The following is a 12996-nucleotide window of genomic DNA, read 5'->3' on the forward strand; positions in this document are numbered from 1 at the left end:
TGGAGCAGGGAGGGGTTGACCAGATGGCCCCAGAGCGTGGAGCAGGGAGGGGTTGACCAGATGGCCCAGAGGCTGGAGCAGGGAGGTGTTGACTAGATGGTCCAGAGGCTGGAGCAGGGAGGGGTTGACCAGATGGCCCCAGAGGCTGGAGCAGGGAGTGGTTGACCAGAAGGCCCCAGGTATCAGGGCCTCTGAGGTGGTGGAAGGGCTAGAAAACAAGCTGATGGAGCCATCAATGCCCACGCTTCTTGGATCTGAGGGCCCCCGTGGGCCAGGCCTGATGCTGGGCAATGCTGGGGACACAGAGGGGAGCTAGACCTGGCCATGGGGGGCTAGCCATCCTAGTTTGCTGGGACTTAGCTGTTTCCTAGGATACGGACTTACAGTGCTAAAACGGGGAAAGTCCTGGGCAAACCAGGACAAGTCAGTCCCCTACCTAGCTAATCCTTTGAGGAGTTCCCAGTTTGTAGGGGGAGACATACATGGGTACAAACAGTCATAATCAGGAGTGGGACGTGCCTTAATGGGGGTCACAGAGGTGCAGTCAGCAGCCCTTGCTGCAGAGCAGAACTTCCCCCAGGTCCAGCTTGAGGGCCAGATAGTCAAAGAGGAATGGAACAGGTGTTCCAGGCAGGAGAGGGAGGTGATGTGAGAGCCTGGGTGTTTCAGGAATGCAGGAAGTTTCTGGTAGCATCTCCTTCCCCCCAGACTTGGCTGGAGAGAAGAGGAGAGAATAAAGAAAGTGGCAGGAAAGGATGCCCCAGTGCCAAAGTGAGGGGCTGGGGCTCTGCTGGGGGGCCCTGGGGAGTCACAGGAGGGCTGTGAGCAGAGGAGAGACAGTGTCCACACTGGGTGTAAAAGACCTCTCTGGGTTTGTGTGGTGAGGGCTAGAGGGGAGAGACTGGAGGCTGGGGAGGAGGCTGGGTGAGGCTCCAAGTGGGAAAGGACGAGGCCTGAGCAGGGCTGGGGCCATGGGGTTGGAGAGGAGGGGACAAGGCAGGGAAAGTTGAGGGATAGAGCTAGGGACTGATAGGCTGTACACAAGATCCCCCAATGATAAAATGGTTTCTGCACACAGTAGGCATTTAATAATGGTTGAGTAGGTGAAGGGAGCTTGACTCCCTTGCTAAAAGGACAGGGACATAGAGGGAGCAAGCCCCCACTCACCCACTCACCCTGACTCTCCACCCAGAGCGTTCCAGAAGCGGCAGCAGCAGCAGAGTGCCCTGAGGGTGATGCAGCGGAACTGCGCAGCCTACCTGAAGCTGAGACATTGGCAGTGGTGGCGGCTCTTCACCAAGGTAGGGGCAGCAGGGGGAGCTGGCCCAAGCAGTGAGGGAACAAACAAGGCTTTGGAAGCTAGGCCTGCTTGAACACGTGATTTCCTCCCGTTTCATGTCAGTTTTTTGCATCTGTAAAATGGGGCCAGTCAGCCCAAAATTTGTTAGCCAGAGTTGTTTAGGTAGCAAGTGACAGAAAACCTGAATCAAAGCAACATGGATAAAAGATACAGGACAGCTTTAGGTGCAGCTGGATCTAGGGTTGGTCCCCAAAACCTCCCTTAGGTTCAATGACTTGCTGGAGGGATTCACAGAGCTCAGAAAAGCTGGTTTATTACAGCAAAAGATATATATTAAAATCAACAAAAGTAAGGTGCACAGTGAGAGTCCAGGAGAGAAGAGGCGCGAGCTTCCAGTTGTCCTCTCCCAGTGGAGACAACATGTATGGAGTATTGCCAACCGGGGAAGCTCACCCAAGCCTTGGTGACCAGAGTGTTTATGGGGGATCAGTCATACAGGCATAGTGAACCTGTGTGACTGACCTTAGTATCTCACTCCATAGCCCCCCAGAGGTCAAACTGGTATCATATGGCCCAGGGCCCCCACCATAAATTACATTGTTGGGGTAAACCATCTAGCATGGTCCCCCCAAAAAAAACAGTTGCTGTGAAGTCGATTCTGACTCATGGCAACCACATGTGTGTCAGACTGGAACTGTGCTTCATAGGGTTTTCAATGGCTGGTTTTTTAGAAGTAGATCTCCAGGCATTTCTTCCAGGGTACCTCTAGGTAGACTGGAACCACCAACCTTTTGGTTAGTAGTGGCCCAACACCCAGGTAAACAAAGACATTTTTATCAGTCTGAATATTCCAAGAGCGTAGAGGTTAGCTCCCCAGAGCCAGACAAGGGCCAGTCCTTTCTTTGGAACGTGCAGGGTATGGACAACCCAGGCCTGCTGAGTTAACCCTTTACTGCACAGTGGCCCACACAGTGATGTCAGTGATCAGACTTTATGCACCTTCCATTTGGCTTTCCTCTACAGTGATCACTGGCAGACTCCTGCCAGACAGCGGCCACTTGCAGATAAAGACTCATCTTCCTCCCCCACAACCAGCTTGGCCAGCTTGGTCTTCTCTTAGAACTCTAGCCAGAGCCCCAGGTCTCACTCATTGGTCCAGCTGGAGTCATGTGACCATCTCTGAAGTCAGATGAGCCAGGCCAGAGTCACATGCTCACCCAAAGCAGAGGCAAGGAGTCAGGATGTCAGGACCCCTGTGAGCTGAGGGTAGGAGGAGGTGCTCTCCCAGTGGGAAATTGGAAAGGGGGAAGGGGAGAAGGCGTAGAGGCAAAAACACAACTGTTCAGTATAATTCCCAATATAGTATCTGTCTTAGTTATGTAGTGCTGCTATAACAGAAATACCACAAGTGGGTGGCTTTAACAAGCAGAAATTTATTTCCTCACAGTTTAGGAGGCTAGAAGTCTGAATTCAGGGTGCCAGCTCTAGGGGAAGGCTTTCTCTTTCAGCTCTGGGGGAAGGTCCTTGTCTCTTCAGCGTCTGTTCCTTGGTTCCTTGGTGATCTCCAGTGGCATGGCATCTATCTTCACCCCTCATCTCTGCCTCTCGATTGCTTGTTGAATCTCTTATATGTCAAAGGAGATTGATTTAAGACACACCCTGCACTAATGCGGTCTCATTGACATAACAAAGAGAGCCCATTCCCAAATGGGATTATAACTGCAGGTATAGGGGTTAGGATTTACAACACATATTTTCGGGGGACACAATTCAATCCATAACAGTATCTGATAGGTCAGCTTGCGTTCCCTCAGCCAATGTTTATTGAACACCTAAACCCAAAACCAAACCCGTTGCCATTGAGTCGATTCTGACTCATAGTGACCCTATAGGACAGAGTAGAACTGCCCCATAGGGTTTTCTAGGCTTTAATCTTTATGGGAGCAGATCGCCAGGTCTTTCTCCTGCTGAGCCGCTGGTGGGTTCAAACCGCAGACCTTTCAGTTCGCAGACAAGTGCTTAATCATTGTGCGTTGTGCCACTGGGGATCCTTCCTACAGGAATAACAAAACAAAAAATTCATTGCCGTCGAGTCGATTCCAACTCATAGCGACCCTATAGGACAAGGTAGAACTGCCGCATAGTTTCCAAGGAGCACCTGGTAGATTCAAACTGCCAAACTTTTGGCAGTTAGGATTTACAACACATATTTTGGGGGGACTCAATTCAATCTACAGCATTGTACATGCACGCCTGTACTCCAACCTCAACCCGACAATGTAGAATGGGTCTCTCACTACAGACCTCGATCTAAGAATAGCAGCGGCCACAGTGTCCCTTGCATGTGGAAGATTCATTTGGCAAACGTTTAGTGAGGTCTGAGATTGTCCCCATTTTGCAGATGAGAACGTTATTGTGCTTGCTCAAGTCCATGAAGCTAGCAGTTGGAGGAATTGGGATTCCACCCCAGGCACCCAGGCCCCACCCCAGGTGTGAGTTCTTAGCCCCTGGGCCAGGCAGCCTTCCACCTTGGTTAGTGGAGGTTGGCGGGAGGACCCCAGCCATTCGCAACCGCCTCCTCTCCCACTAGGTGAAGCCGCTGCTGCAGGTGACACGGCAGGACGAGGTGCTGCAGGCGCGGGCCCAGGAGCTGCAGAAAGTGCAGGAGCTGCAGCTGCAGAGCGCCCGCCAGGTGGGCGAGCTCCAGGAGCGCTTGGCGCAGGTGAGGAGTCAGGCCTGGGCCTGGGGGTGGGGCCTGGGGGTGGGGCCTGGGTGCAGCCAGTTGGGGGGAGGGGCTACAGGCTGAGCCGGTATGTGCTGGGGCTTTGGAGGAGGGAGAGAGAGGGTGGGAGTGGATCCAAGGTATACAGGCACTAGGCAAGGGGCGGGCCTGCATCTCCCACCTCCCCACCCCAGAGGCCTCAAGGGGCAGGAGAGACCTGGTGCTCCAGTTGAGGGCCATCATGGGAGCACCGTCCTCTGATTCCTGACCCCTGACCCTCATCCCCAGCTGGAGGAGGAGCGCGCCCGCCTGGCAGAGCAGCTGCGGGCAGAGACAGAGCTGTGCAACGAGGCCGAGGAGATGCGGGGGCGACTGGCAGGCCGCAAGCAGGAGCTGGAGCTGGTGGTGTCTGAGCTGGAGGCCCGCGTGGGAGAGGAGGAGGAGTGCAGCCGTCAGCTGCAGACAGAGAAGAAGAGGCTGCAGCAGCACATCCAGGTCTGCCCCAACCCTGCCCACCAGGCATCCTCCCCCACCCCTTGCTCCTCTGTCTGCCTCACCCACCTTCGCTTCTACACGACCAGGTCCCATTTGGCCATGAATTTGCAGAAAACTTAGCCGGAAGAATAGTCTTTGGGTTCACATAATGGGAAAATCCTGAATGGGCAAGCTTCAGGCATGGTTGGATCAAGGCGTTCAAGTGATGTCCTCAGTGTTCTGCCTCTATCTCCATCTCCCACCTCCATTTGCCTCGGTGCTGCTACATTCACAGGCAGGCTGCCTTCCCCGGGTTCCCCCTAGCAGCTTCTCTAAACTTATGTCCTACCAGGTTGACTCCCCCAGTGGAGAGGGTCTCTGTATCAAGAGTCCCAAACAGAGTCCTGAGGCTGACTCTCTGGCTGGGCTTGGATAATGCATTTATTCATTCACCCTCCAGACAACTCCTTGGTGATGAGATTATTTCCGTTATATGACTTTAACATGTCTACATTAACATGACTTTACTATTCCATGGTCTTCATCAATATAACCCTCCTAATCTTAGAAAATTCTTGCCCAGGAAGATAAAAGTTGCAAACAATTTGTTGTTCATTTCAGGAATTTCTTGAAAACCCACCGGTTAATCATTGAAAAAAAAAAAAGTGACATTAACTGCCATAGATAACTTTAATAATAACAGTTAACTTTTATATTAGCACAACAATAAGATGACTTTAATAATAACAATAACAGATATCTTTAATAATAGTAACATAACTTAATATAGTAAAAATTGTTGCCGTTGAGTCGATTGCAACTCATAGTGGCACAAACCGTTTGCACTTGACTACTAACCTAAAAGTTGGCGGTTCAGACCCACCTGGCAGCACCACGGAAGAAATACCTGGGAGTCTGCTTCCTTAAAGATTACAGTCAAGAAAACCCTATGGAGCAGTTCTGCTGTATAACATGTGGGGTTGCAATGAATAATAATAATAGACAGCTTTAATAATAATAACAGATAACTTTAATAGAATAGTAACACGATTTTGATAATAACACAATTTTGATAATAACACAATTTTGATAATAATAACAATAATAGAAGATAACTTTAATAATAATAGTAGATAACTAATAATAATATAATGATAACAATAGATAACTAATAATAATAACAGATAACTTCTATCTAATGCCTTCTGTGTGTGCCAGGCACTCTCTTAAGCACTGAGTATGTACATACTCATGGAATCCTTCCAACAACTGTGTAGGGTAGATAGTACTGCTATCATCTCCATTTTTCAGAAGAGGAAACTGAGACACAGAGAGGCGAACTGACTTGCCCACAATCACCCAGCTAGTAAGTGGCAGAGCCAGGATTTGAACCTAGGCTCTCCTGGTTCCATATTCTGGGCTCCGAATCTCACAAATGTTCATTGAGCCCCTAGTAGGTGCCAGGCAGTGTTCTAGGCACTGGGGACACAGCAGCCTATAAAACCAGCAAAAGCCCCAGTCCCAGTAGAGCTTATGTTTAGTGGGAAGAGATAGACAGTGAACGATGGGCCTATCTCAGTCCCTCGCCTTGTCTGATTGGCCAGGCCTGCGTCATACCCACACTGGAGGCAGGGCATAGTGTCAGTCACACCAAAGCCACCTCATGGAAGAGGCATTCCCAAAAGGAAAATCATACTGCCAAATGTTTGCCAAACAAACATTTTAAAATGTCTCCTTTCCGTGGAGCCAAGCCCTGTTCTGGGTGAAACCAAGGATACAAGATCAGCTAGAAGGAAGTCTGCTGTCCAGGGTCCCCAGTCTGGTGGGAGACAAATTCACGTTCCTGAGTGGTGTGTGCCTTAATGAAGGAAGCCCAGACACAGTGCAGGATCCCAGAGGTGGAAGGATTTTCTCTGCCTTAGGGGGCTGGACGACTTCCTAAACGAGGTGAACACTGGGGCATTATAGGAAGCATAGGAGGTCGCCAGACAGCAAAGGAAGGGAAAGTCATCCCAGGGAGAAGGAACAGTGTGTGCAAAGATCATGAGGTCTCCTGTTGAGATTTCTCCCAAACCCATGCCTGGGCCTGAGAGAGTATATTTCTCCCACGAATGCAGCCAACACAGACTGAATGTCTAGAGAGGAAAATCGAGTCCTGGGTGGGAATCTCATCTCCTCCCTGAAGCAGTTATAGACAGGTCACGTCATCTCACTGAGCCTCAGTTTCTCTGTAAAGTGCAGACACCCCAGCCTGTAGCCTCACCTCTCCAGCACACAGTCCCTCTGGTTCCCAACCCCTGGGTCCTCACCCCTGCTTCCTCCCCACTCCAGGAGCTGGAGACCCACCTGGAGGCTGAGGAGGGGGCACGGCAGAAGCTGCAGCTGGAGAAGGTGACAACGGAGGCAAAGCTGAAGAAGTTCCAGGAGGACCTGCTGCTCTTGGAAGATCAGAACGCCAGACTGGGCAAGGTTGGTGGGTCGTGGGTGGCCAGGCTGGAGAGTGGATGCATTGGTGGGTATGTGGGTGTATTAAGGTTCTCTGGATTTAGCCTCCAGGCTGTTGGCTTTTTTTCTAACAGCTTTATTGAGATATAGTTCATATACTATATAGTTCATCCATTTAAAGTGTGCAATTCGATGGTTTTTAATATATTCATAGATGTGCACAACCATCAGCATAGTCTATTTTAGAACATTTCCATCACCGCAAAAAGAAATCACGTACCCTTTGGCTATCATCTGTCTGTCCCCCTAGGTTCCTCCACCCCCACCCCTAGAAACAATCACTTTCTGAATTTATAGATTTGCCTGTCTTGGACATTTCATACACGTGGAATCATATAATATGGAGTCTTTCGCAACTGGCTTCTTTCACTCAGCATGTGTTCGAGGTTCATCTGTTTTGTAGCATATATTAGTACTTCATTCCTCCTTATGGCTGAATAATGCTCCCTTGTATGGATACGCCACATTTTGTTTGTCCATTCTGTAGTAGGTGGACATTTATGTTGTTGCAGGCTATGGTTTGCAAACCACTGATTTTTGTTGTTGTTGTTTTGTTGTTGGGACTAGACACAGCACAGCATACACCAGCTATTTCTACATGTACAGTTCAGTGACATTGATTACATCCTTCAAGCTGTACAACTGTTCTCACCCTCCTTTTCTGAATTGTTCCTCCCCAACTGACATAAAGTCACTGCCCCTGAAGTTTTCTCTCTAATCTTTCAAGTTGCTGTTGTCAACTTGATCCCATATAGATAGTTCTTTAAAAGAACACAATGCTCAAGGAGGGTATTCTTTAATAATTAAGCTAAACTATTGTTTGGTTTTAAGAAGACTTCGGAATATTTTGGTTTAGGGTATGAGATTTCAAGATTATCTCAGGGCAATAGTTTTGGGGGCTCATCCAGCCTCTGTGGCTCCAGAAAGTCTGAATTTCATGAGAATTTGAAATTCTGTTCCACATTTTACCCTCTTTTGATCAGGATTCTTCTATAGGATTCTTTGATCAGTTTCTTCTGTTCTTCTAGACATTCAGTAATGTGCAGACCACTGATTTTGAAGCAGTCACAGACCCAACCCAGGTCAAGGAGTGGGGAATTAGTCTTTGGATGGGGATGCAGCAAAGAATTGGCCGCCATCTTTAATCAGCTGTAGCCAGGACTGGACTAGAAAATCGGGTTATGGCATTGAACTAACTAGAAAAGTGTTAGTGGGGGAAAGAGACTCTAAACAAGTCACCACAGGAAATAAACATCATTATATATTATGACTTAACTATAAACTGTATCAGAAAAGAACAGGAAACTATGGGGAAGGATTCCTGACCTGTTCTGGGAGTGGTCAGGAAAGGCTTCTCTGAGGTAGTGGTGCCTGAGTTGCGAGCTCAAGGAAGCACAGAAGTTTTCTAGAACATTCCTTTGGTGCAACAGCCAGGAAGGGAGAGAGCAGGAGAATTGGGGGAACTGAAAGAAGACCATGATGTCTGAGTAGGGAATGCCAAAGAGAGAATGGGATGAGGTGAGGCAGGAGATGTTAGCCTGGTGAAGAGAGGGTGGTAGAGAGTTTTCCCAGGGAAGGTTTCAGCATGTGCAAAGGCCCTGAGGCAGATGGGAATCTAGTAGATCTTAGGAACTTGACTTTGTGTTGCTTTCTTCTGTTTTCTGAGCCCTTTTCTGTGTGCGTGTCTGTGTGGTGGCAACGAGCCTAATGGTAAAGAATTGGTGTCCACCCTATAGAAGGAGCTCCTAGACATCAATAAGCAAAAGCTAAATAGCCAGAAGGAAAATGAGCAAAGAAGATGAGCAGGGAATCCACACAAAGGAGCAAATGGCAGATAAAAGCTCCTGATCCAGCTCCTGGCCCTCACTTTTCTGCCACCTCACAGGAGCGGAAGCTGCTGGAGGAACGTCTGGCTGAGTTCTCATCCCAGGCAGCCGAGGAGGAGGAGAAGGTGAAGAGCCTCAATAAACTGCGGCTCAAATACGAGGCCACGATTGCAGACATGGAAGGTGAGTGCACACCTACCCAGTGGGAACCTGTGGGGATCTGTGCACATTCTGGTGGGGGACCTCGGGCAGGCCCCTGCCTGTTAATTGAGGAGAAGAAGGAAGGCTTGGGATAGATTGCGTGTCCTCCCAGCCTTTATGTGTCTTCTGTCTCTAAATTCAATTCTCTTTCCTTTGGTGTCTTGTGTTTCTCTAGCTCTTTCTTTCTATCTGACTCTTTTCCTGCTAACTCTCTGCTTCAGATACATTTTTGTCTCTCTGTCATTTGCTGTTGATGCAGAATCAGAATAAAACAGAGGGAAAGGGAACAAGGAGGAGGCTGGGGAGGAGGCAGAGCTGACAGAGAGGAGAAGACGGGGCAGAGAGAGTCAGGGAGCAGTTGGCATGGGGGTGACTGGGGAGAGGACAGTACCTGGCAGCTGGCCCAGGGTTTAAGGCGACAGTGGGGCTTTTCCTGAGATGGGGAAGCCAGGAGCGGGGACTGGTTTCGGGGAAAATGCTGAGTTCAGCCTTACCCGTGGCGAGTGCTGGGGTCTTCATGGGAGCTGTTGAGTGTGTGGGTCTGGAGCCCTCACATGTGGCCTCCACTCCTTGCTGCAGACCGCCTACGGAAGGAGGAGAAGGGCCGCCAGGAACTGGAGAAGCTGAAGCGGCGGATGGATGGCGAGAGCTCGGAACTGCAGGAGCAGATGGTGGAGCATAAGCAGCGGGCAGAGGAGCTGCGGGCCCAGCTGGGCCGCAAGGAGGAGGAGCTGCAGGCAGCCCTGGCCAGGTGCAGGGGGGAGTGGGCCTGGCAAGGCAAGCAGTACAGGTACATAGCCCGTGGGGCAGTCAGTACAGGTGCATGGCCTGCAGGGTGAACAGTGCGGGCGCATGGCCTGGCAGGTGCATGGCCTGGTGAGAAGAGCCATATGAGTGCACAGCCTGCTGGGGTGAACAGTATGGGCGCACAACCCGTGGGGCAAGCTGTGCAGGCACATGGCCTGCCGGGGTAAGTAGTGTGGGTGCACGGACTGGCGGCCACACGGCCTGGTGAGGCGAACAGTACGAGTGCACAGCCCGCGGGGGTGAGCAATGTGGGCACACAGCCCATGAGATGAGCAGTGCAGACACACGGCCTGGCGGGTGCACGGCCCAGTGAGGTGAGCAGTGCGGGCCCACAGCCTGCTGCTGTTGGGGATGCAGTCACACCCTCCTCGGCACAAACACTAGCCGAGCTGCTCACCAGCCTGACATGGATAAGCCACGCCTCCCTCTGAACCTCAGTGTCCCCTTCTGTCGAATGCAGATAGCAAGCATTCTGAGCCTACGAGACTGATGGAAAAGTGCAGCAAGGTCCTGCGTGTGCAGCAGTTTGCACAATGCCCAGCACATAAGAGGGGCAAGAAAGTACTCCTTCTCCTTTTCCCCGTGCTCAGCCTCCCCACTATAAACAGCCCAGTAGCAGCTTTGAATTGACAAGTGGCCTGACTCTGTTAGGAATAATTATGACAGGAATTCACCATTACTGGGCACCTGCTGTGTGCCAGAGGAGACTGGGTGGTGCAAATGGTTAATGAACTCAACTGCTAACCAAAAGGTTGGAGGTTCGAGTCCACCCAGAGGTGCCTGAGAAGAAAGGCCTAACGAGCTACTTCTGAAAAATCAGCCACTGAAAACCTTACGGAGCACAGCTCTGCTCTGACACACGTGGGGTCACCATTAGTTGGAGTCAACTCAATGGCAACAGTACGCTAGGTATGGTGCACAGTATTTCACATGCTTTTTATGTGCTGTGCTTCAACCCATCTAAGATGACACTGATTATAAATCAGTTTTAGAGAAGTTAAAATAGGGAAAGATACGCATCTTGGAAATCATGGAACGTGTGTATTCATGCACATGCACTTAAGAACACACACCCTTGAGTCTGACTTTGGGGTTCGAATCCTGTCTTCTCCCCTTCCTGGCTGTGTGACCTTACTCAATTGACATAACTTTTCTAGCCTCAGTTTCCTCATCTATAAAATGGGAGTGATTACAGAAGTTGCTTCTTGGGTTAGTGTGGGGATTAAATAAGCGCTGGTAAAATGCTTGGCGCACCCTAAACCCACAATAAATGCTGAGAGTTTTTATTACTACTTTACATTATTGTTCTTGTTGTTGGTTTATTTTTTCTTTTTATTAAATTAAGGTAAAATTTCTATCACATAAAATTAACTGTTTTAAAGTGAACGGTTCAGTGGCATTCACAATGTAGTGCTACCGTCACCACTGTTTAGTTCTAAAACATTTTCATCACCCCAAAATAAAACCCCGTACCCATTAGCAGTCAATCCCCATTCCCCCTACCCCTTTCATTACTGTCGAGTCTGTTTCAACTCATGGTGACCGCATGTGTTACAGAGTAGAACTGTGCTCCATAGGGTTTTCTTGGCTGTAATCTTTACAGAAGCAGATCACCAGGCCTTTCTTCCAAGGTGCCACCAGGTGGGTTCAAACTGCCAGCCTTTAGGTTAGCAGCTGAGCACAAATCTTTTGCACCACCCAGGGACCTCCCCATCCTCTAGGCAACCACTAATCTACTTTCTGTCTCTATGGATTTATCTATGCTGGGCATTTCATATAAATGGGATCATAAAATACGTGACCTTTTGTGCCCTTGGTATTGTTTTTATTACATTCCTCACAGCAAACTCTGTGAAGTGAGGTGTTCGTTTCCTCTTCACAGACCAGGAACCTGACATTGAGAGAGGCTAAGTCACTTGCCAGGGTCACGCAATAAGCAGCAGAGCAGGGGATTCAAACCTAGGTCTGCGTAGCTCATGGGGCGATTTAACCTCCGATCACTACCGCCCCTTGTTTGAGCTTCTCTTTGCAGTGACCCTGCACAGAAGGACGAGAGGCTGGGTCCCGTAAGGATCACCAGCAGGGACTCTGGGGTCAACTCTGCCACTCCTTACTCATGCGACCTGGGCAAGTGATTTCCCTCTCTGCGCCTCAGTTGGAGCCCTGATGGCACAGTGGTTAAGCTCTCAGCTGCTAACCAAAAGGTTTGCAGTTCAAACCCACCAGCGGCTCTGCAGGAGAAAGATGTGGCAGTCTGCTTCCATAAAGATTTACAGCCTTAGAAACCCTATGGGACAGTTCTCCTCTGTCCCATAGGGTTGCTATGAGTCAGAATTGACTCAACAACAGGTTTGGTTTTTTTGGTTTGGTGCCTCAGTTTCCTCATTTGGTGTGAGGATTAAATGAGCCAATAGAGCGAAAGGGCTTACATGTGGCAGGAGCTCAAAAAGTGTCAGCTGGGGTTATTGTTGGTGTCATTCCCATTTTACAGCTGAGAAAACTGAGGCTGTGTGTACTAGTGTCACTTGCCCAAGAGCAGAGCCTGGATTTGAACCCTGAACTGACCACCCCCAGAGCCCCCGGGGAGTCATCCCTCACCCTTGCCTGCTCCTGTACCAACTTCATGTTCTTGTCAACTCGCAGGGTGATGGAGGAAGGCGGAGCCAGAGCCCAGCAGCTCAAATCCCTGCGGGAGGCTCAGGCAGGGCTGGCCGAGGCCCAGGAGGACCTGGAGGCAGAGCGTGCGGCCAGGGCCAAGGCAGAGAAGCAGCGCCGGGACCTGGGCGAGGAATTGGAGGCCCTGCGGAGCGAACTGGAGGACACACTGGACTCTACCAATGCGCAGCTGGAGCTGCGGTGAGGCCGGCCGCCTGGGCAGGAGCAGGGCGGGGGTGGGAGAGGGGCATGGGTGCGAGGGTCCCCATTTACACCACGGTGGAGTCATCGGACAAGTGCGTTACTTCTGTTTGTTGTTGTTGTTGTTGCTGTATGAACACACGCAGCAGAACATAAACCAGTTCAGTGATTTCTGCGTGTTCTGTTCAGTGACATGGCTTACATTCTTCGAGTTGTGCAACCATTCTCACCCTCCTTTTCCGAGTTGTTCCTCTCCTATTCACATAAATTCACTGCCCCCTAAGCTCCCTATCTAATCTTTCAAG

General features: G+C 50.1%; 1 protein-coding gene across 1 annotated transcript in view; it reads left to right on the plus strand.

Moving 5' to 3' along the window:
* The window catches only part of MYH14 (myosin heavy chain 14), a 115620-nt gene that overhangs the window by 81078 nt on the left and 21546 nt on the right, over positions 1 to 12996 (plus strand). The window contains exons 21-27 of the mRNA XM_004381844.2: positions 1193 to 1301; positions 3891 to 4022; positions 4311 to 4517; positions 6828 to 6965; positions 8887 to 9010; positions 9608 to 9779; positions 12479 to 12691. Of these exons, the coding sequence (XP_004381901.1) occupies positions 1193 to 1301; positions 3891 to 4022; positions 4311 to 4517; positions 6828 to 6965; positions 8887 to 9010; positions 9608 to 9779; positions 12479 to 12691 (1095 nt within the window). The remainder of the gene's footprint in view (positions 1 to 1192; positions 1302 to 3890; positions 4023 to 4310; positions 4518 to 6827; positions 6966 to 8886; positions 9011 to 9607; positions 9780 to 12478; positions 12692 to 12996) is intronic.

The sequence above is a fragment of the Trichechus manatus genome, unplaced genomic scaffold (assembly GCF_000243295.1).
Source record: "Trichechus manatus latirostris isolate Lorelei unplaced genomic scaffold, TriManLat1.0 scaffold00087, whole genome shotgun sequence".
In the NCBI taxonomy this organism is placed as follows: domain Eukaryota; kingdom Metazoa; phylum Chordata; class Mammalia; order Sirenia; family Trichechidae; genus Trichechus; species Trichechus manatus.